The 21,868-nt window shown below is 48.5% G+C and overlaps 1 protein-coding gene across 2 annotated transcripts in view; it reads left to right on the forward strand.

The window, feature by feature from the left end:
• The window catches only part of dnah5 (dynein, axonemal, heavy chain 5), a gene marked incomplete at both ends in the record, with an annotated part of 112,307 nt that overhangs the window by 43,906 nt on the left and 46,533 nt on the right, over positions 1–21,868 (forward strand). For both annotated transcript variants that reach the window (XM_084441832.1, XM_084441833.1), the window contains 17 exons: positions 1,165–1,403; positions 2,127–2,367; positions 2,927–3,126; positions 4,885–5,038; positions 9,191–9,354; positions 10,251–10,407; positions 11,142–11,354; positions 12,247–12,471; positions 14,272–14,444; positions 15,681–15,859; positions 16,105–16,292; positions 17,128–17,322; positions 18,295–18,429; positions 19,613–19,720; positions 20,512–20,665; positions 21,008–21,154; positions 21,595–21,836. In XM_084441832.1, the coding sequence (XP_084297958.1) occupies positions 1,165–1,403; positions 2,127–2,367; positions 2,927–3,126; positions 4,885–5,038; positions 9,191–9,354; positions 10,251–10,407; positions 11,142–11,354; positions 12,247–12,471; positions 14,272–14,444; positions 15,681–15,859; positions 16,105–16,292; positions 17,128–17,322; positions 18,295–18,429; positions 19,613–19,720; positions 20,512–20,665; positions 21,008–21,154; positions 21,595–21,836 (3,114 nt within the window). The remainder of the gene's footprint in view (positions 1–1,164; positions 1,404–2,126; positions 2,368–2,926; positions 3,127–4,884; positions 5,039–9,190; positions 9,355–10,250; positions 10,408–11,141; positions 11,355–12,246; positions 12,472–14,271; positions 14,445–15,680; positions 15,860–16,104; positions 16,293–17,127; positions 17,323–18,294; positions 18,430–19,612; positions 19,721–20,511; positions 20,666–21,007; positions 21,155–21,594; positions 21,837–21,868) is intronic.

Below are 21,868 nucleotides of genomic sequence, written 5' to 3' on the forward strand. Positions count from 1 at the left end.
GATTCATAATAAGATAATAATCCCATAGCAGTTGAGCAAGCAGCCTCAGTCCTGACCAGCGAGAGCAGCCCGTCTCTTTAGAAGAACTCAAGGTGTTCCCAGAAGACGTATGTAACGTAATGTATGCACCGTATGGAAGCTTAGAGCAAGCATGCTTATAATAATTAAGTATGTAAAATAAGCATTCTGGCTTACAACAAGCACATCCATAAGTATGCAAAACTACAACAGTGTTATTGTCTACAGTACAGCAAGCACACTTGGGGGGATTTTTATTTTTTATTTAACCTTTATTTAACCAGATAAAAAGCATTGAGATAAAATCTCTTTTACAATACTGACCTGGCCAAGAAGGCAGCAAAGTTTCACATTGAAAGACACAAGGACACAGAGAACAACACAACTAAATATACAAAAGGCGTAGAGCACGTGGGAACAATAAGAAATTAAGGTATATTACTACATGAGCAGCTGGTGGTAAGGACTTCTGATCATTTCAGTTTAAAGCTGGCTAAAGGAATAAGTGCCATCAGTTTGAGGCTTGACTGAAGGTCATTCCAAGACCAAGGACCAGAATAAAAAAGGCTCCTTTTCCCAGCCTCAGTCCGCACAGCAGGTACCTGGAACCGTATCCAGGCACTGGATCTGAGGTTGTAAGAGATAGAGCAGGTCGTCCAATGACAATAGGGTCGGCGGTTCGAATCCCGGCTCCTGCTGTCCACATGTCGAAGTGTCCTTGGGCAAGACACTGAATCCCAAATTGCTCCCAATGAGCAGACTAGCACCTTGCATAGCAGCTGCCACCATTGGTGTGTGAATGTGTGTGTGAATGGGTGAATGAGAGGCCTTCATTGTAAAGCGCTTTGGATAAAAGCACGACTGTTTATAAGTTTAGTCCATTTACTTCTACTAATTAGATTGTTACATAATGTACATGCTAACTATGCACTAATACAGCTTATTATAGCACTTTGACACTGGAACAAGGACACTGTAATGCAAAGTATAACTGCATGGTAATACTAATAGTGTACTTATACGTAATTAAACACTATTTTATTAATTTGTAATAGTGAATGTTACGTATTTCATGTGCATGTATTTTGTGGTGGATGTATATGAATGCATATCTGGATGAAGGCATACTGATTTTCTTTCACACAGAATCGCTTTGACAACCTCTTTCGCAAATACATAACGTACACCGGGGGGGAGGAGCTCTTCGGCCTGTCTGTTACCCAGCATCCTCAGCTGCTGGAGATCAGGAAACAGCTGACCTTGCTCCAGAAGCTGTACGGCCTGTACAACAGCGTCATCGACACGGTCAACGGCTACTACGACATCCTCTGGGCCGACGTCCACATCGAGAGAATCAATAACGAGCTGCTGGACTTCCAGACAAGGTGAGGGACAGAGTCAGACCTGAACATCACCCAACACTTTAGTCAGAGGAGTCAGACCTGAACATCACCCAACACTTCAGTCAGAGGAGTCAGACCTGAACATCACCCAACACTTCCGTCAGAAGAGTCAGACCTGAACATCACCCAACACTTCAGTCAGAGGAGTCAGGAGGACTGAACATCACCCAACACTTCAGTCAGAGGAGTCAGGAGGACTGAACATCACCCAACACTTTAGTCAGATAAGTCAGACCTGAACATTACCCAGCACTTCAGTCAGCTGATGTGGAAGCCCTAGCCCTAACCCTAACCCTAACCCTGGGAGAGGTCATATGATGCGTTTCACTGAGAGACATGGATGGTCAGGTCTGTGTCTGAAAGCCTTGTGCTCTGCAGGGGGCACTGGCTGCATTTTGGAGTAGCGGAAAAATACATGCACATCCAACAATAAAAATACATGCTGTTTAAAAAGCTCCCATAGAGGGTTAGGGTTAGGGTTAGAGTTAGGGTAAGGGTTAGGGTTATGAGGGTTAGTGATAGAGGCACACAGTTTCAGTTGGCATGGCCTCCGTCAGGTGTTATATTTTGCCCTGCTGTGGCAGTTATTATTTTATAAACATTTTCACTATTAACCCACATATGAGACATTGAATTGAAGAACCATTTGGCAGCTTCTTAGAAGAGCTTCTTGTCATGTTGAGCTCTTGTCTCATCTCCTACCAGGTGTCGCAAGCTGCCCCGCGCCCTGAAAGAGTGGCAGGCATTCCTCGACCTGAAGAAAACTATCGACGACTTTAATGAATGCTGCCCCCTGCTGGAGCTGATGACCAACAAGGCCATGATGACGCGGCACTGGAAGCGCATCACAGAGGTGACAGGACACAGCTTCGAGGTGGAGACAGACGCCTTCAAACTCCGCAACATCATGGAAGCGCCACTCCTCAAGTGTAAAGAGGAGATAGAGGTGAGTATAGACTGCATATATACTATAAGAGGAGATAGAGGTGAGTATAGACTGCATATATACTATAAGAGGAGATAGAGGTGAGTATAGACTGTGCATATATACTATAAGAGGAGATAGAGGTGAGTATAGACTGTGCATAGTTACTATAAGAGGAGATAGAGGTGAGTATAGACTGCATAGGTACTATAAGAGGAGATAGAGGTGAGTATAGACTGTGCATATATACTATAAGAGGAGATAGAGGTGAGTATAGACTGTGCATAGGTACTATAAGAGGAGATAGAGGTGAGTATAGACTGTGCATATATACTATAAGAGGAGATAGAGGTGAGTAAAGACTGCATATATACTATAAGAGGAGATAGAGGTGAGTATAGACTGCATAGATACTATAAGAGGAGATAGAGGTGAGTATAGACTGTGCATATATACTATAAGAGGAGATAGAGGTGAGTATAGACTGTGCATAGGTACTATAAGAGGAGATAGAGGTGAGTATAGACTGCATAGGTACTACAGTATAAGAGAAGTATGAACCTCTTTGTTGTTCTTGTAGGACATCTGCATCAGTGCAGTGAAAGAGAGGGACATTGAGCAGAAGCTGAAGCAGGTCATTGCTGAGTGGGACAACAAGGCGTTCACCTTCGCTAACTTCAAGACCCGCGGCGAGCTGCTTCTGAGGGGAGACAGCACCTCGGAGACCATCACCAACATGGAGGACAGCCTCATGGTCCTGGGGTCACTCATGAGCAACCGGTACGGCACAACAGCTGGGGCTAGTCCCGCTAGAACCGTACTACAGCTGGGGTTAGTCCCGCTAGAACCGTACTACAGCTGGGGTTAGTCCTGTTAGAACAGGACCACAGCTGGGGTTAGTCCCGTTAGAACAGGACCACAGCTGGGGTTAGTCCCGTTAGAACCGTACTACAGCTGGGGTTAGTCCTGTTAGAACAGTACTACAGCTGGGGCTAGTCCTGTTAGAACAGTACTACAGCTGGGGTTAGTCCCGTTAGAACAGTACTACAGCTGGGGCTAGTCCTGTTAGAACAGTACTACAGCTGGGGTTAGTCCCGCTAGAACCGTACTACAGCTGGGGTTAGTCCTGTTAGAATAGTACCACAGCTGGGGTTAGTCCTGTTAGAACAGTACTACAGCTGGGGCTAGTCCCGTTAGACACGCCCCCTCCTCCTAACCTTCAGGGCTTCCGTTGATCCCCTAGTTAAAGGGCAATGCTCGTTTTTGACAACCTGGACCTTATTTACGACATATTATAAGAATTTTGACTCACCGAGATCACTTTTGTGTAGTTCGGAGGCCTGTAGAAGAAATTTAAAATCCAGCGCGAGCCAGTATATCCATGTAATGACGGTGATCGGGGCAACGAGAATGCAGTTTCTCAAAATCTATTTTCGGCCGCTAAACGGTTGTTTTCATCAATCAGATTGGATTAATCGACAGTTGAGATTCCTCAACGCGAGGCATTGTTGTGGTTTTCAAATACGGGGTCTTTAGCCTCTGTAATATGATCTTTACACGCCTTTCCCCACTTGCTCCAGCACGCATGCGCACAGGCCAGCGCGCAGACTGGCTATTCTCCCTCACATTCTCTGCGCTACGATCGGATTGTTGCTGACGAATGACGACGACAATATTCTCGGCACCAACAACGATCGTAGCGCAGAGAATGTGAGCCGGAGAATAGCCAGTCTGCGCGCTGGCCTGTGCGCATGCGTGCTGGAGCAAGTGGGGAAAGGCGTGTAAAGATCATATTACAGAGGCTAAAGACCCCGTATTTGAAAACCACAACAATGCCTCGCGTTGAGGAATCTCAACTGTCGATTAATCCAATCTGATTGATGAAAACAACCGTTTAGCGGCCGAAAATAGATTTTGAGAAACTGCATTCTCGGTGCCCCGATCACCGTCATTACATGGATATACTGGCTCGCGCTGGATTTTAAATTTCTTCTACAGGCCTCCGAACTACACCAAAGTGATCTCGGTGAGTCAAACTTCTTATAATATGTCGTAAATAAGGTCCAGGTTGTCAAAAACGAGCATTGCCCTTTAAGCTAGCCAGCTAGTTTCTAAAAAATACAAAAATACAAGAACTACAAAAATTGCTGAATCATACGTGTGATCTCACATTGCAGGGACCACTCTAGGAGGATCACACTGGATCATATTTTTGCATTTTATTTAACCTTTATTTAACTAGGCAGCCATTAAGAACAAACACTGTACATGTATGTGTCAAAGGGTTCGGACCAGACTTCCTATGATCCATGTAGAATAACTAGGAGCCTATTGTTGTATTATGATCCCCCTGTAAAGCTGTAAGTATTGTACAAAAAAAAACGTAAAAAGAAAAAAACTTGGGAAACCAGATAAATGAAACCATGCAGGTTTCCAGTGAGATATTTGGTTTGTCTTTCATTTTGCCTTCAAATAAAACCAAAATAAAACAAAAAAATATATAAATATTAGATGGTGATTAGTTGTGGTCTTCCACAGGTACAACACGCCATTCAAAACCCAGATCCAGAAGTGGGTTCACAACCTCTCCAACACCACGGACATCATTGAGAACTGGATGACCGTGCAGAACTTGTGGATCTATCTGGAGGCCGTGTTCGTAGGCGGAGACATCGCCAAACAACTTCCCAAGGTAAAAATAGTCTTTCATTTCAAAATGTATCAAGTTTCTTTGTTTGACCTTTGACCTTCATTTGGACCTTGACTTGATTAGATACTGTATTACATTTTGTTTATCGTGTTTGTCTTAAAGCAACAATGACTTTTTGACTCTCATTTTAATACTGATGCCTCTACATTATTAAATATGGCCATTCTAGAGATATCTGCTCGGCTGGTCGGGTCAACCAGAAAGGACAAAACAGTTTATTTACCTCGTCACTTGTTATTCTGACCAGTAGCGTCTTTTTGCTGGCTTCCAAAACTAATGCTGGGCTAGGCAAGAGATCTTTACCACAAGAAGCAGTGGTGCTCATGGGAAATGCAGTTGAAAGGAGATGCACTTCTGAGTTCTGGCAAGTAGTATTACACTGACCTTTCCTACATTAAGTGCAATTGTTGTAAGTCGCTTTAAATAAAAATGAGATAAGACTTGATATTACATAGGCCTTGATTGGACATGGCCTCATTCTTCATCTATCCATACCGATATATATCTATCCATACCGATATATATCTATCCATACCGATATATATCTATATATCTATCCATACCGATATATATCTATCCATACCGATAGATGAAGAATGAGGCCATGTCCAATCAAGGCCTATGTAATATCAAGTCTTATCTCATTTTTATTCAAAGTGACTTACAACAATTGCAATTGTCAATTTCAATTTCAGTTTATTTGAAAATGTAAATACGCCAGATTTAGCCAAGAAGCTAATTTTCATCTGTGGTCCCTGACTAAAATGTTACAAAGAGGCATCCTCCAAATATCCATAATATCCAGACAGGGGACACACACAGAAGACAGGGGACACACACAGAAGACCGGGGACACACACAGAAGACAGGGGAGACACACAGAAGACAGGGGACACACACAGAAGACAGGGGACACACACAGAAGACAGGGGACACACACAGAAGACAGGGGACACACACAGAAGACAGGGGACACACACAGAAGACAGGGGACACACACAGAAGACAGGAGACACACAGAAGACAGGGGACACACACAGAAGACAGGGGACACACACAGAAGACAGGGGACACACACAGAAGACAGGGGACACACACAGAAATCAAATGTATTTTTTTTTTTTTTTTTTTTAAACTTCATTTCAGACCCAGTACACTTCAAGGCAAGGCAAGGCAAGGCAAGTTTATTTATATAGCACATTTCAGCCACAGGGCAATTCAAGGTGCTTTACATGAGACATTAAAAGCATTAAAACAAAAAGCAAGACATTAAAGACATTTAAAACAAAAGGCAGGACAAATTAAAAGCATTAAAACAAAAAGCAAGTCATTATAGACATTTAAACAAAAAGCAGGACAAATAGAATACAGGAATAAAAGTTACAGTGCAGTATACAGATAAACATAGCTCCTCTTAGAAAGCAGTGGCAAAAAGAAAAGTCTTCAGGCTTGTTTTAAAAGAACCAAGAGTTGCAGCAGACCTGCAGTTTTCTGGAAGTTTGTTCCAGATATGTGGAGCATAAAAACTGAATGCTGCTTCTCCATGTTTTGTTTTAACTCTGGGGACAGAAAGCAGACCTGTGCCAGACGACCTGAGGGGTCTGGATGGTTCATAGCATATGAGCAGATCAGAAATATATTTTGGCCCTAGACCATTCAGTGCTTTATAAACCAACAGCAGTATTTTAAAGTCAATTCTTTGACAGACAGGAAGCCAGTGTAAAGACCTCAGAACTGGAGTGATGTGATCCACTTTCTTAGTCTTAGTGAGGACTCGAGCAGCAGCGTTCTGAATCAGCTGCAGCTGTCTGATCGATTTTTTAGAGAGACCTGTATACATGCCGTTACAGTAGTCGAGTCTACTGAAGATAAACGCATGGACAAGTTTTTCCAAATCCTTCTGGGACATAAATCCTTTGATCCTTGATATATTCTTCAGGTGATAGTAGGCTGACTTTGTAATTGACTTAATGTGGCTGTTGAAATTCAGGTCTGAGTCCATGACTACACCAAGATTTCTGGCTTCGTTTGTGGTTTTTAGCATTACTGATTGAAGTTGAGCACTGACTTTTAATCGTTCTTCTTTGGCTCCAAAGACAATTACTTCAGTTTTATTTTTGTTTAGTTGGAGAAAGTTCTGGCACATCCAATCATTGATTTGTTGAATGCACTTACTCAGCGCTTGTATGGGATTATAGTCTCCTGGTGATATAGTGATATAAATTTGTGTGTCATCTGCATAGCTATGGTAACATTTTGTTGTTTTCCATAATTTGAGTTAGTGGGAGCATGTAAATGTTGAACAGAAGAGGCCCCAGGATGGAGCCTTGGGGAACTCCACAGGTCATTTTTGTCAGCTCAGATTTGTAATTGCCTATAGACACAAAATAGTCCCTGTCCTTTAAGTAGGATTCAAACCAATCTAACACTGTACCAGAAATTCCCAACCAATTTTCCAGTCGGCCTAGTAGTATGTTGTGGTCTACCGTGTCGAACGCAGCGCTGAGATCCAGTAATACTAAGACTGAGATTTTGGCATTATCTGTGTTTAAATGGATGTCATTAAATACCTTAATTAGAGCAGTCTCTGTGCTGTGGTGTGGTCGAAATCCTGACTGGAAGACATCAAAGCCATTACTTAGTGCCAGGAAGTTATTCAGTTGTTGGAAAACAACCTTTTCAATTATTTTGCTTAGAAATGGGAGGTTTGATATGGGCCTATAATTGTTCATTTGTGAGCTGTCTAGATTATTCTTTTTTAAGAGTGGCTTGATGACTGCAGTTTTCAGGGTATGTGGGAACACACCTGAAAGAAGAGATGTGTTTACAATTTGTAGTAAATCAGAGGCCATGCAGTTGGATACAGTTTTGAAGAAGTCTGTAGGTAGAACATCAAGGCAACAGGTATTATATAATGTCCCCCAGGGTTTTATGGTTGATCGGATTAAATTGTGTCATGGTATTGATGTTAAGTGGACACTGTGACGACACATGTCCTGTACCTGGAATGGAGGCACTAACTGCTTGTCTAATTTTCTGAATTTTGTCAGTGAAGAATGAGGCAAATTCATTGCAGGCCCTGGTGGATAGAAGTTCAGAGGCTACTGACACAGGAGGGTTTGTCAGCCTATCAACAGTGGCAAACAAAGCACGCGCATTGTTATGGTTTTTGGTGATGATGTCAGAAAAGAAGGTCTGCTGTGCATTTCTCAGCTCCATATTATAAATGCGAAGTCTCTCTTTATAGATGTCATAATGAACATGGAGATTTGTTTTTCGCCATCTGCGTTCAGATTTTCGACACTCTCTCTTTTCTATTCTGACCAGCATGCCGTTTCTCCATGGAGATCTTCTCTTACCAGAGACCACCTTCACCTTAGTGGGTGCAACGGCGTCAATAATGTTTGTAATTTTAACATTGAAATTATCTACAAGCTCGTTGACTGAGGCCATATAGAGGGCAGGTGTGGACGAGAAAGCCTGAGTAAATATCTCACTGGTGTTTTCAGTGATGTTCCGTTTTGAGATAACCTCTGATTGAGAATTTGTGTGCATGGAGATAGTACTCTCAAAGAAAGCACAGGAATGATCAGAGAGCGCAACATCAGACACCTGAACCTTGGAAATATTCAGACCTTTGGTGATGATCCAGTCCAGAGTGTGCCCCTTGTTGTGTGTGGGCTCCGTCACATGCTGAGTCAGTCCATAGTTATCAAGGACACAACCTAGCTCTTTAGTCCCTCTGCCCTGAGGGTTGTCAACATGGATGTTAAAATCACCAACAATAGCCACACAGTCAAAGTCAATGCAGACAGTAGACAACGGTTCAGCAAAGTCATCAAAGAAGTTTGGACAGTATTTGGGTGGCCTGTAGATGTTTAGAAATATGGCTCGAGAAGAGGAATTCAACTGAAGAGCCACATATTCTATACTTCAGACAACTTTCCGTTGAACCCTGACTTCTATCTGAACCTTAACCCCCCCTGAACGGTTCACACTGTGCCCTTGGGAGTAAGGAAGCAGAGGCTGGGGATGGGGGCGTGTTTAGTTTAGGATACAGCACCTCTTATACTATGCGCCAGGCTGCTTGTCTGTTGTGTGAGAGCTACATGAATAACATGCACTTGATCCCAGGAAGCCAAGCGCTTCTCCAACATCGACAAGTCGTGGGTGAAGATCATGACGCGAGCCCACGAGATGCCCAACGTGGTGCAGTCCTGCGTGGGAGACGAGACCATGGGCCAGCTGCTGCCCCACCTGCTGGAACAGCTCGAGATCTGCCAGAAGTCCCTGACCGGGTGAGACATGGGAGAGAGACCTGACTGGGGGAGGCATGGGAGAGAGACCTGACTGGGTGAGACCTGACTGGGGGAGACATGGGAGAGAGACCTGACTGGGGGAGACATGGGAGAGAGACCTGACTGGGTGAGACCTGACTGGGTGAGACATGGGAGAGAGACCTGACTGGGTGAGACATGGGAGAGAGACCTGACTGGGGGAGACATGGGAGAGAGACCTGACTGGGTGAGACATGGGAGAGAGACCTGACCGGGGGAGACATGGGAGAGAGACCTGACTGGGTGAGACATGGGAGAGAGCCCTGACTGGGGGAGACATGGGAGAGAGACCTGACTGGGTGAGACATGGGAGAGAGACCTGACTGGGTGAGACATGGGAGAGAGACCTGACTGGGTGAGACATGGGAGATCTACCTGGAGGAGTGTTATTACTGTGTTGTATCTACCTGGAGGAGTGTTATTACTGTGTTGTATCTACCTGGAGGAGTGTTGTGACTGTATCTCTGTGTGTATCTACCTGGAGGAGTGTTGTGACTGTCTCTCTGTGTGTATCTACCTGGAGGAGTGTTGTGACTGTATCTCTGTGTGTATCTACCTGGAGGAGTGTTGTGACTGTCTCTCTGTGTGTATCTACCTGGAGGAGTGTTGTGACTGTATCTCTGTGTGTATCTACCTGGAGGAGTGTTGTGACTGTCTCTCTGTGTGTATCTACCTGGAGGAGTGTTGTGACTGTCTCTCTGTGTGTATCTACCTGGAGGAGTGTTGTGACTGTATCTCTGTGTGTATCTACCTGGAGGAGTGTTGTGACTGTCTCTCTGTGTGTATCTACCTGGAGGAGTGTTATTACTGTGTTGTATCTACCTGGAGGAGTGTTGTGACTGTATCTCTGTGTGTAGCTACCTGGAGAAGAAGCGTCTGTTGTTCCCGCGGTTCTTCTTCGTGTCCGACCCCACGCTGCTGGAGATCCTGGGCCAGGCCTCGGACTCTCACACCATCCAGGCGCACCTGCTCAACATCTTCGACAACATCAAGTGTGTCCGTTTCCATGACAAGGTACTGTACACCGTATGCACACACACGCACACACACACGCACACACACACACACACACACACGCACACACACACACACCAAAGGTACAATATTGAGTGTGTTAGGCAAAGTGCAAAGTACCAAAACACTATGGACTTGAACATTTCAGGTCCATGGGATAGGGTTAGGGTTAGGGTTAGGGTTAGGGTTAGGGTCAGGTTAGGGTTAGGGTTAGGGTTAGGGCCCGCTATCCACGTAAAAAAAACAACTTCAGATTCAGATTCAAATCTTTATTTGTCACATGTAAACGTACAGATAGATAGATAGATAGATAGATAGATAGATAGATAGATAGATAGATAGATAGATAGATAGATAGATAGATAGATAGATAGATAGATAGATAGTTATTTAGTTAGCCCATAGACACCCTGTGATCCTGTGATAGTGGTTCAGCCCATAGACACCCTGTGGTCCTGTGATAGTGGTTCAGCCCATAGACACACTGTGGTCCTGTGATAGTGGTTCAGCCCATAGACACCCTGTTACCCTGTGGTCCTGTGATAGTGGTTCAGCCCATAGACACACTGTGGTCCTGTGATAGTGGTTCAGCCCATAGACACCCTGTGGTCCTGTGATAGTGGTTCAGCCCATAGACACACTGTGGTCCTGTGATAGTGGTTCAGCCCATAGACACACTGTGGTCCTGTGATAGTGGTTCAGCCCATAGACACCCTGTTCCTGTGTGTCCTCAGATGTACGACCGGATCCTGGCGATCTCGTCCCGGGAGGGAGAAACTGTGGAGCTGGACCGCCTGGTGATCGCCGAGGGCAACGTGGAGGTGTGGCTCAACGCGCTGCTGAAGGAATCCCAGAGGTCTTTGCACCTGGTGATCCGGCAGGCGGCCATGGCCATCCAGGACAGCGGCTTCCAGCTCATTGACTTCCTGGACTCCTTCCCTGCCCAGGTGGGCGCTGGGGGCTTGGCAGGTCGTCCGTTCACATGCCTGTGTGTAACAGGTGGTCCGTTCACATGCCTGTGTGTAACAGGTGGTCCGTTCACATGCCCGTGTGTAACAGGTGGTCCGTTCACATGCCTGTGTGTAACGTCATGGAAAACAAAATACAGTACATAGCTGATCATTACAAAAACATCAAAAGAGAATTAACTTCATCTACACATACAGTTCATGTACCGGGCTTATGTAAAGTGGTACCAGAATAACTTTGTGTATTTTAAAACATTTTAAAACATTCCTCCTCTCCTCCTCTCTGCTGGGAGGTTTAAAACAGGCGCTCCTCTCCCCTTGTGGGGGCGGCTGTAGCTCAGTTGGTAGAGCGGGTCGTTCAATGATCGAAGGGTCAGCGGTTCGAATCCCAGCTCCGACTGTCCACATGTTGAAGTGTCCTTGAGCAAGACACCTAACCCCAAATTGCTCCCAATGAGCAGGTTAGCACCTTGCATGGCAGCTACCACCATTGGTGTGTGAATGTGTGTGTGAATGGGTGAATGAGAGGCCATTGTAAAGCGCTTTGAGTGCCGCTAAGGTGGAAAATCGCTATATAAGTGCAGTCCATTTACCATTTACCATTCCACTGTGTGTGCAGGTGGTTTAAAACAGGTGCTCCTCTGTGTGTGTGTGCGTGTGTGTGTGGGTGCGTGTGTGGGTGCGTGTGTGTGTGTGTGTGTGTGTGTGTGTGTGTGTGTGTGGGTGTGTGTGCGTGTGTGTGCGTGTGTGTGTGTGTGTGTGTGTGTGTGTGGGTGTGTGTGTGTGTGTGTGGGTGTGTGTGGGTGTGTGTGTGTGTGTGGGTGGGTGTGTGTGCGTGTGTGTGTGTGGGTGTGTGTGTGTGTGTGTGTAGGTGGGTCTGCTGGGCGTGCAGATGATCTGGACCAGAGACTCTGAGGAGGCCCTGACCAACGCTCGCTACGACCGCAAAATCATGAGCAAGACCAACCAGTCCTTCCTGGAGCTGCTGAACACGCTGATCGACATGACCACCAGCGACCTGGGCGCCGTGGAGAGGACCAAGTACGAGACCCTCATCACCATCCACGTCCACCAGAGGGACATCTTTGACGACCTGGTGAGCGGCGTGCAGGCTGGGGCTGGTTGTTCCTGGGTGGACCAGGGCTGGGGCTGGTTGTTCCTGGATGGGCCAGGTCTGGGGCTGGTTGTTCCTGGGTGGGCCAGGGCTGGGGCTGGTTGTTCCTGGTTGGGCCAGGGGTGGGGCTGGTTGTTCCTGGGTGGGCCAGGGGTGGGGCTGGTTGTTCCTGGGCCGGGTCAGGGCTGGGGCAGGTTGTTCCTGGTTGGGCCAGGGCTGGGGCAGGTTGGTCCTGGTTGGGTCAGGGGTGGGGCTGGTTGTTCCTGGGTGGACCAGGGCTGGGGCTGGTTGTTCCTGGACCGGTTCAGGGCTGGGGCAGGTTGTTCCTGGGTGGGCCAGGGCTGGGGCTGGTTGTTCCTGGGTGGGTCAGGGCTGGGGCAGGTTGTTCCTGGGTGGGCCAGGGCTGGGGCTGGTGGTTCCTGGGTGGGTCAGGGCTGGGGCTGGTTGTTCCTGGGCCGGGTCAGGGCTGGGGCAGGTTGTTCCTGGTTGGGCCAGGGCTGGGGCAGGTTGGTCCTGGTTGGGTCAGGGGTGGGGCTGGTTGTTCCTGGGCCGGGTCAGGGCTGGGGCTGGTTGTTCCTGGTTGGGCCAGGACTGGGGCTGGTTGTTCCTGGGCCGGGTCAGGGGTGGGGCTGGTTGTTCCTGGGTGGGGCTGGTTGTTCCTGGTTGGGTCAGGGGTGGGGCTGGTTGTTCCTGGTTGGGGCTGGTTGTTCCTGGTTGGGTCAGGGTTGGGGCTGGTTGTTCCTGGGCCGGGTCAGGGCTGGGGCTGGTTGTTCCTGGGTGGGCCAGGGGTGGGGCTGGTTGTTCCTGGGTGGGCCAGGGCTGGGGCTGGTTGTTCCTGGTTGGGTCAGGGGTGGGGCTGGTTGTTCCTGGTTGGGGCTGGTTGTTCCTGGACCGGGCCAGGGCTGGGGCTGGTTGTTCCTGGGTGGGCCAGGGGTGGGGCAGGTTGTTCCTGGACCGGGCCAGGACTGGGGCTGGTTATTCCTGGTTGGGCCAGTCTGTCACTGTATGATGTCAGGTAGAATTTCACCTGTTAGCCTGGAGACTGATTCAGATATCTGTTTGACATCTGTATTTGTGAGGCTCCACTTAAATGTCTACTACTGTCGCAAGCCAGAACGCAGGTTCTACTGTCCCAAGCCAGGACGCAGGTTCTACTGTCCCAAGCCAGGACGCAGGTTCTACTGTCCCAAGCCAGGACGCAGGTTCTACTGTCCCAAGCAGGGCGCAGGTTCTACTGTCCCAAGCAAGGGTGCAGGTTCTACTGTCCCAAGCAGGGCGCAGGTTCTACTGTCCCAAGCAGGGCGCAGGTTCTACTGTCCCAAGCCAGGACGCAGGTTCTACTGTCCCAAGCAGGGCGCAGGTTCTACTGTCCCAAGCAGGGCGCAGGTTCTACTGTCCCAAGCAAGGGTGCAGGTTCTACTGTCTCAAGCAAGGGTGCAGGTTCTACTGTCTCAAGCAAGGGTGCAGGTTCTACTGTCTCAAGCAGGGCGCAGTTTTGGGTTGAACATCGGTCGGGATACAAAAAAATGATACTGTGATTCCCGGTCATTTGGGTGTACTGTACTGTAAATGAGAGTCATCTGATCTATGTTGTTAATATAATGACTATTAACTACTAATAATGATGTCTCATGTATTCTGTCCTCTCCTTCTCCCCACTAATCGCCCCCTTCTCTCCTCTCTCTCCTCTCCTCCCACTCCTCTCCCCTCCTCTCTTCCTCTCTCCTCTCTCTCCTCTCCTCTCCCCTCCTCTCTCCTCTCCTCCCTGATCCATTTCCACAGTGCCGCCTGCATATCAAGAGCCATACAGACTTTGACTGGCTGAAGCAGTGTCGTTTCTACTTCAACGAGGACTCAGACAAGATGATCATCAACATCACGGATGTGAGCTTTGTCTACCAGAACGAGTTCCTGGGCTGCACAGACCGTCTGGTCATCACCCCCCTCACTGACAGGTCTGTATAGTCTATACTACAGACCGTCTGGTCAACACCCCCCTCACTGACAGGTCTGTATAGTCTATACTACAAACCGTCTGGTCAACACCCCCCTCACTGACAGGTCTGTATAGTCTATACTACAGACCGGCTGGTCAACACCCCCCTCACTGACAGGTCTGTATAGTCTATACTACAGACCGGCTGGTCAACACTCTCTACCAGTGTTTCCCTGGACATTTGGGTCGCCAGATAAATTCTAGTCTTTTGAGCTAACAGAGCTAACAGACCTAACAGACCTAACAGAGCTAACAGACCTAACAGAGCTAACAGAGCTAACAGAGCTAACAGACCTAACAGAGCTAACAGAGCTAACAGACCTAACAGACCTAACAGACCTAACAGAGCTAACAGACCTAACAGAGCTAACAGAGCTAACAGACCTAACAGAGCTAACAGAGCTAACAGACCTAACAGAGCTAACAGAGCTAACAGAGCTAACAGACCTAACAGAGCTAACAGAGCTAACAGAGCTAACAGACCTAACAGAGCTAACAGACCTAACAGACCTAACAGAGCTAACAGAGCTAACAGAGCTAACAGACGGAGCTTGTTGGGTCGAGCACTGCAGACAGAGTTTTGGTGTCTGGTCTGATTTTTTCTGCGAGCCAGTAGTGAATGTGTGTGAATAAAGTGCAGACTGTTTCTCTCTCTCTCTCTCTCTCTCTCTCTCTCTCTCTCTCTTTCTCTCCCTTTCTCTCTCTCTCTCTCGCTCTCTCTCTCTCTCTCTCTCTGTCTCTCTCAGGTGTTATATCACGCTGGCCCAGGCGCTGGGGATGAGTATGGTCTCTCTCTCTGTCTCTCTCAGGTGTTATATCACGCTGGCCCAGGCGCTGGGGATGAGTATGGTCTCTCTCTCTCTCTCTGTCTCTCTCAGGTGTTATATCACGCTGGCCCAGGCGCTGGGGATGAGTATGGTCTCTCTCTCTGTCTCTCTCAGGTGTTATATCACGCTGGCCCAGGCGCTGGGGATGAGTATGGTCTCTCTCTCTGTCTCTCTCAGGTGTTATATCACGCTGGCCCAGGCGCTGGGGATGAGTATGGTCTCTCTCTCTCTGTCTCTCTCAGGTGTTATATCACGCTGGCCCAGGCGCTGGGGATGAGTGGTCTCTCTCTCTGTCTCTCTCAGGTGTTATATCACGCTGGCCCAGGCGCTGGGGATGAGTATGGTCTCTCTCTCTCTGTGTCTCTCAGGTGTTATATCACGCTGGCCCAGGCGCTGGGGATGAGTATGGGCGGCGCCCCTGCCGGCCCGGCGGGGACGGGGAAGACGGAGACCGTCAAGGACATGGGCCGCTGCCTGGGGAAGTACGTGGTGGTCTTCAACTGCTCCGACCAGATGGACTTCAGAGGCCTGGGGAGGATATTCAAGGGTAAGAACTCCCTTCATTAGTGCTGGTGCCCTCAGAGCAAACTATATCTGACTTGTGTGTTGTGTTATGTGTGTGTGGTGCTGTGTTATGGTATGTTGTGATGTGTTATGTGTGTGTGGTGTGTGTGCTGTTCTCAGGTCTGGCCCAGTCGGGATCCTGGGGGTGTTTTCTTATGTGTGTGCTGTTCTCAGGTCTGGCCCAGTCAGGATCCTGGGGGTGTTTTCTCATGTGTGTGCTGTTCTCAGGTCTGGCCCAGTCGGGCTCCTGGGGGTGTTTTGATGAGTTCAACCGGATCGAGCTGCCGGTTCTGTCGGTGGCGGCGCAGCAGATCGCCATCGTCCTCACCTGCAAGAAGGAGCGCCGCAGGAACTTCATCTTCACTGACGGAGACAGCGTGGACATGAACCCCGAGTTCGGCATCTTCCTCACCATGGTGGGTTCTGGGTAACGGCAGGGAAGAACACAGGGATTCATTTACCTACTAAAACTAACTCATTTAAAAACAGTGATTCATTTATGGTGCGTTCGTTTATAACTGGGAGGTGGCAAATTGCGACTTGCTACTAGGAATGATTAAATAAAACGCCGCATGAACTCGCACTTCCTCGTCGCAATTCGGATATGTTTCTCAGCCCCCAGTTGCCGGCTGATGTCAATATATCATATCATCATCATATCATTCGCTATAGCTCGAATGCACACAGGTCGGAGGTAGGTATTTTGCCACTTGCGACTTGCCACGTCCGACCACAAACGAATGCACCATTACTTACTAAAACTAACTCATTTTGTTTGACTGCATTTAACTTACTATATAAAGCTGATCCTCTTATCTCCACCCATATCTTTTAAAACAAACCGATCAGATCAGCTGTGATACGTAGATCAGCTGTGATGGATCAGCTGTGATGGATCAGCTGTGATAGATCAGCTGTGAAAGACAGAAGCTTCTATCAGTGGTCTTGTCATTAGTCTCCCTCAGGATGTGGCATCATGTTCTGTAGAGAGGAGAAGTTTTCCCCGTTGGGCTCAAGCTGCTGCATGTTGTTCCTTACCCTAACCCTAACCCTAACCCTAACCCTCAGGATCAATAAAGAGCCTATTGAGTTGAGCCCGGGGATCAATAAAGAGCCTGTTAAGTTGAATTCAAAAAAGTTTAGTTCAATTTCTTTGACCTAATCATGATCTTTTAATAACTTCCTCACAGTACTGACCCATCCATCTGTTGACCCAATCGGATCTGTTCCTCTTGTTGTTGAACCAATCAGAACCCTGGATATGCAGGTCGTCAGGAGCTCCCTGAGAACCTGAAGATCAACTTCCGCTCGGTGGCCATGATGGTTCCGGACCGCCAGATCATCATCCGTGTGAAGCTGGCGAGCTGCGGCTTCATCGACAACATGGAGCTGGCGCGCAAGTTCTTCACGCTCTACAAGCTGTGTGAGGAGCAGCTGTCCAAGCAGGTGACTCACAGGAAAGGAACGGAGATATTTCAACATGACTTATATTTCAATGGGTGACCTGCAGCATATCATCCATAAACCATGAGTCCTCTGACATCCGATCACATGACTGGTCCTGCAGCGGACCATTGGATTGATTCGAGCATGAGCAAGAGAACATTCACAGACGCTGATGTAGTTATTACGTTATTGTTTCAAGTTATTACATTTTTCATGACAAAAAGGCTGCATAACCTGCTGGGCTGAAGGGTGGTGGTTTGAGGCTGAAGGGTGTGGGTTTGAGGTTGGGCTGAAGGGTGGGGGTTTGAGGCTGAAGGGTGGGGGTTAGGGCTGAAGGGTGGTGGTTTGAGGCTGAAGGGTGGTGGTTTGAGGCTGAAGGGTGGGGGTTTGAAGTTGGGCTGAAGGGTGGTGGTTTGAGGCTGAAGGGTGGGGGTTAGGGCTGAAGGGTGGTGGTTTGAGGCTGAAGGGTGGTGGTTTGAGGCTGAAGGGTGGGGGTTAGGGCTGAAGGGTGGTGGTTTGAGGCTGAAGGGTGGTGGTTTGAGGCTGAAGGGTGGTGGTTTGAGGCTGAAGGGTGGGGGTTAGGGCTGAAGGGTGGTGGTTTGAAGCTGAAGGGTGGGGGTTAGGGCTGAAGGGTGGTGGTTTGAAGCTGAAGGGTGGGGATTAGGGCTGAAGGGTGGGGGTTAGGGCTGAAGGGTGGTGGTTTGAGGCTGAAGGGTGGTGGTTTGAGGCTGAAGGGTGGTGGTTTGAGGCTGAAGGGTGGTGGTTTGAGGCTGATGGGTGGTGGTTTGAGGCTGAAGGGTGGTGGTTTGAGGCTGAAGGGTGGTGGTTTGAGGCTGAAGGGTGGTGGTTTGAGGCTGAAGGGTGGTGGTCTACGCGGGAGCCTTCCTGCTGTGTGTGGTTGTTTATTGCCGTGCTGTTATACATCAAACATCGATTTCCAGCATGAAATCATTTCCATCGCTGTTTGTGTAGGTGCATTACGACTTTGGACTTCGTAACATCCTGTCCGTTCTGCGCACACTTGGAGCGGCTAAACGGGCCAACCCAAACGACACGGAGTCCACCATCGTCATGAGGGTCCTCAGAGACATGAACCTGTCCAAGCTGGTGAGTAGTCACACAAATCAACTGGACAAATGGACTAGTATAGAAAATAGACTTCATAATAGAGAAAATAAAGTCCACAGTAAACATGCTGTCAGGTCCAGTACCCTTTACACAGGTCCAATACCCCTTACACAGGTCCAATACCCCTTACACAGGTCGAATACCCCTTAAAGAGGTCCAGTACCCCTTACACAGGTCCAATACCCCTTACACAGGTCCAATACCCCTTAAAGAGGTCCAGTACCCCTTAAAGAGGTCCAGTACCCCTTACACAGGTCGAATACCCCTTAAAGAGGTCCAATACCCCTTACAGAGGTCCAGTACCCCTTACACAGGTCCAATACCCCTTAAAGAGGTCCAATACCCCTTAAAGAGGTCCAGTACCCCTTACAGAGATCCAATACCCCTTAAAGAGGTCCAGTACCCCTTACAGAGGTCCAATACCCCTAACACAGGTCCAATACCCCTTACAGAGGTATAATACCCCTTAAAGAGGTCCAGTACCCCTTACACAGGTCCAATACCCCTTACAGAGGTCTAATACCCCTTAAAGAGGTCCAATACCCCTTACAGAGATCCAGTACCCCTTAAAGAGGTCCAATACCCCTTACAGAGGTCCAATACCCCTTACACAGGTCCAATACCCCTTAAAGAGGTCCAATACCCCTTACACGGGTCCAATACCCCTTAAAGAGGTCCAATACCCCTTACACAGGTCCAGGGATCCAAAGTGCTCAGGGTTGTTGCATTACCCAGTCTCTCCACTAGGTCGTCCACTCGAGAACAAAGAATCTCCCAGAGCTGTAAAGTCTGTGGATTTGAAAAGTAGAAGGGACTCTTGAGTAGAGTGGTATTAAGTTATAGGTATTTAGGTAGACTATTTACTGAGACACAAAGTATATTTTTAGTGTCCAAACCCAAAATGTATTGGCAGTGGGAAAAATGAACTGTGCATAGCAGTCCTAGCAGTGGGCTCTGGTACTGGACATCTCAGAGGACGAATGTGAACTCTCTCATAGAACGGAGGCATGGATGTCAGGGACACATAGACAGGCACGGTTTTAATAGACAATGAACTGTGAAGCACTATAATGGTCAACATCGACATGGTCCTCTTTGTGTGTGTGTGTGTGTGTGTGTGTGTGTGTGCGTGTGTGTGTGTGTGTGTGTGTGTGTGTTACAGATTGATGAGGATGAGCCTCTGTTCCTGAGTCTCATTGAAGACCTGTTCCCTGGGATCCAGCTTGATAAAGCAGGCTACCCCGAACTGGAGACGGCCATCGACAAACAGGCTGGTGGACTAACCCTGACCCTGACCATGACCCTGACCCTGACCCTGACCCTGACCCTAACCCTGACCCTGACCCTGACCCTGACCCTAACCCTGACCCTGACCCTGACCCTAACCCTGACCCTAACCCTGACCCTGACCCTAACCCTGACCCTGACCCTAACCCTGACTCTCCACTGAGAGAGTGAGAGAGTGAATTCCACAACAGAGTATTCTAGTAGATTTTAGAGCACAATGCGTCCCAAAGTGCACCTACAAGACTAACTAACCCTCATCCATACCAGGAGACTAACTAACCCTCACCTATACCTAGAACACTAACTAACCCTCACCCATACCTAGAACACTAACTAACCCTCACCTATACCAGGAGACTAACTAACCCTCATCCATACCTAGAACACTAACTAACCCTCATCCATACCTAGAACACTAACTAACCCTCATCCATACCTAGAACACTAACTAACCCTCATCCATACCTAGAACACTAACTAACCATCATCCATACCTAGAACACTAACTAACCCTCATCCATACCTAGAACACTAACTAACCCTCATCCATACATAGAACACTAACTAACCCTCATCCATACCTAGAACACTAACTAACCCTCACCCATACCTAGAACACTAACTAACCCTCATCCATACCTAGAACACTAACTAACCCTCATCCATACCTAGAACACTAACTAACCCTCATGCATACCTAGAACACTTACTAACCCTCATCCATACCAGGAAGGCTCTGTATGAACGCCTCCCTCCCTCTGTGGGCTCACCCAGGTGGAAGAAGCTGGCCTGATCAGCCACCCTCCCTGGAAGCTGAAGGTGATCCAGCTGTTTGAGACCCAGAGGGTCCGCCATGGCATGATGGCGCTAGGACCCAGCGGAGCAGGGAAGACTACCTGCATCCACACGCTGATGAGAGCCATGACAGGTGGGAGCAGGACCCTGGACCCTACAGCCTAACCCTGACCCTAACCCCCCTGACCCTGACCCTAACCCCCCTAACCCTGACCCTAACCCCCCTGACCCTGACCCTAACCCCCCTAACCCTGACCCTAACCCCCCTAACCCTGACCCTAACCCCCCTAACCCTGACCCTAACCCCCCTGACCCTGACCCTAACCCCCCTAACCCTGACCCTAACCCCCCTAACCCTGACCCTAACCCTAACCCCCCTAACCCTAACCCCCCTAACCCTGACCCTAACCCTAGTCTGCTGACTGGACTGATAACAAGGCGGTGTGTGTGTGTGTGTGTGTGTGTGTGTGCTCAGACTGTGGTCAGCCTCACAGAGAGATGAGAATGAACCCGAAAGCCATCACTGCCCCTCAGATGTTTGGTCGTCTAGACGTGGCCACTAATGACTGGACGGACGGGATCTTCTCTACACTGTGGAGGAAGACCTTGAGAGCCAAGAAAGGTGAGACAGGGGGACAGGAGGGACAGGGGGTGAGACATCTGGATGGTTCTGTTCTCTGTCCAGGAGAGAACATCTGGATGGTTCTGTTCTCTGTCCAGGAGAGCACATCTGGATGGTTCTGTTCTCTGTCCAGGAGAGAACATCTGGGTAGTTCTGTTCTGTCCAGGAGAGCACATCTGGAAGGTTCTGTTCTCTGTCCAGGAGAGAACATCTGGGTAGTTCTGTTCTGTCCAGGAGAGCACATCTGGATGGTTCTGTTCTCTGTCCAGGAGAGAACATCTGGGTAGTTCTGTTCTGTCCAGGAGAGCACATCTGGATGGTTCTGTTCTCTGTCCAGGAGAGAACATCTGGGTAGTTCTGTTCTGTCCAGGAGAGCACATCTGGATGGTTCTGTTCTCTGTCCAGGAGAGCACATCTGGAAGGTTCTGTTCTCTGTCCAGGAGAGAACATCTGGATCGTTCTGGACGGGCCCGTGGATGCCATCTGGATTGAGAACCTCAACTCTGTGCTGGACGACAACAGGACGCTGACCCTGGCCAACGGAGACCGCATCCCCATGGCGCCCTGCTGCAAGATCGTGTTCGAGCCGCACAACATCGACAACGCGTCGCCCGCCACCGTCTCCCGCAACGGCATGGTCTTCATGAGCTCCTCCGTGCTCAACTGGAGCCCCATACTGGAGGTACTGGGCCTGGGGGACACTTATATACTATA

This window comes from Borostomias antarcticus (genome assembly GCF_949987555.1).
Source record: "Borostomias antarcticus genome assembly, chromosome: 8".
Lineage (NCBI taxonomy): Eukaryota > Metazoa > Chordata > Actinopteri > Stomiiformes > Stomiidae > Borostomias > Borostomias antarcticus.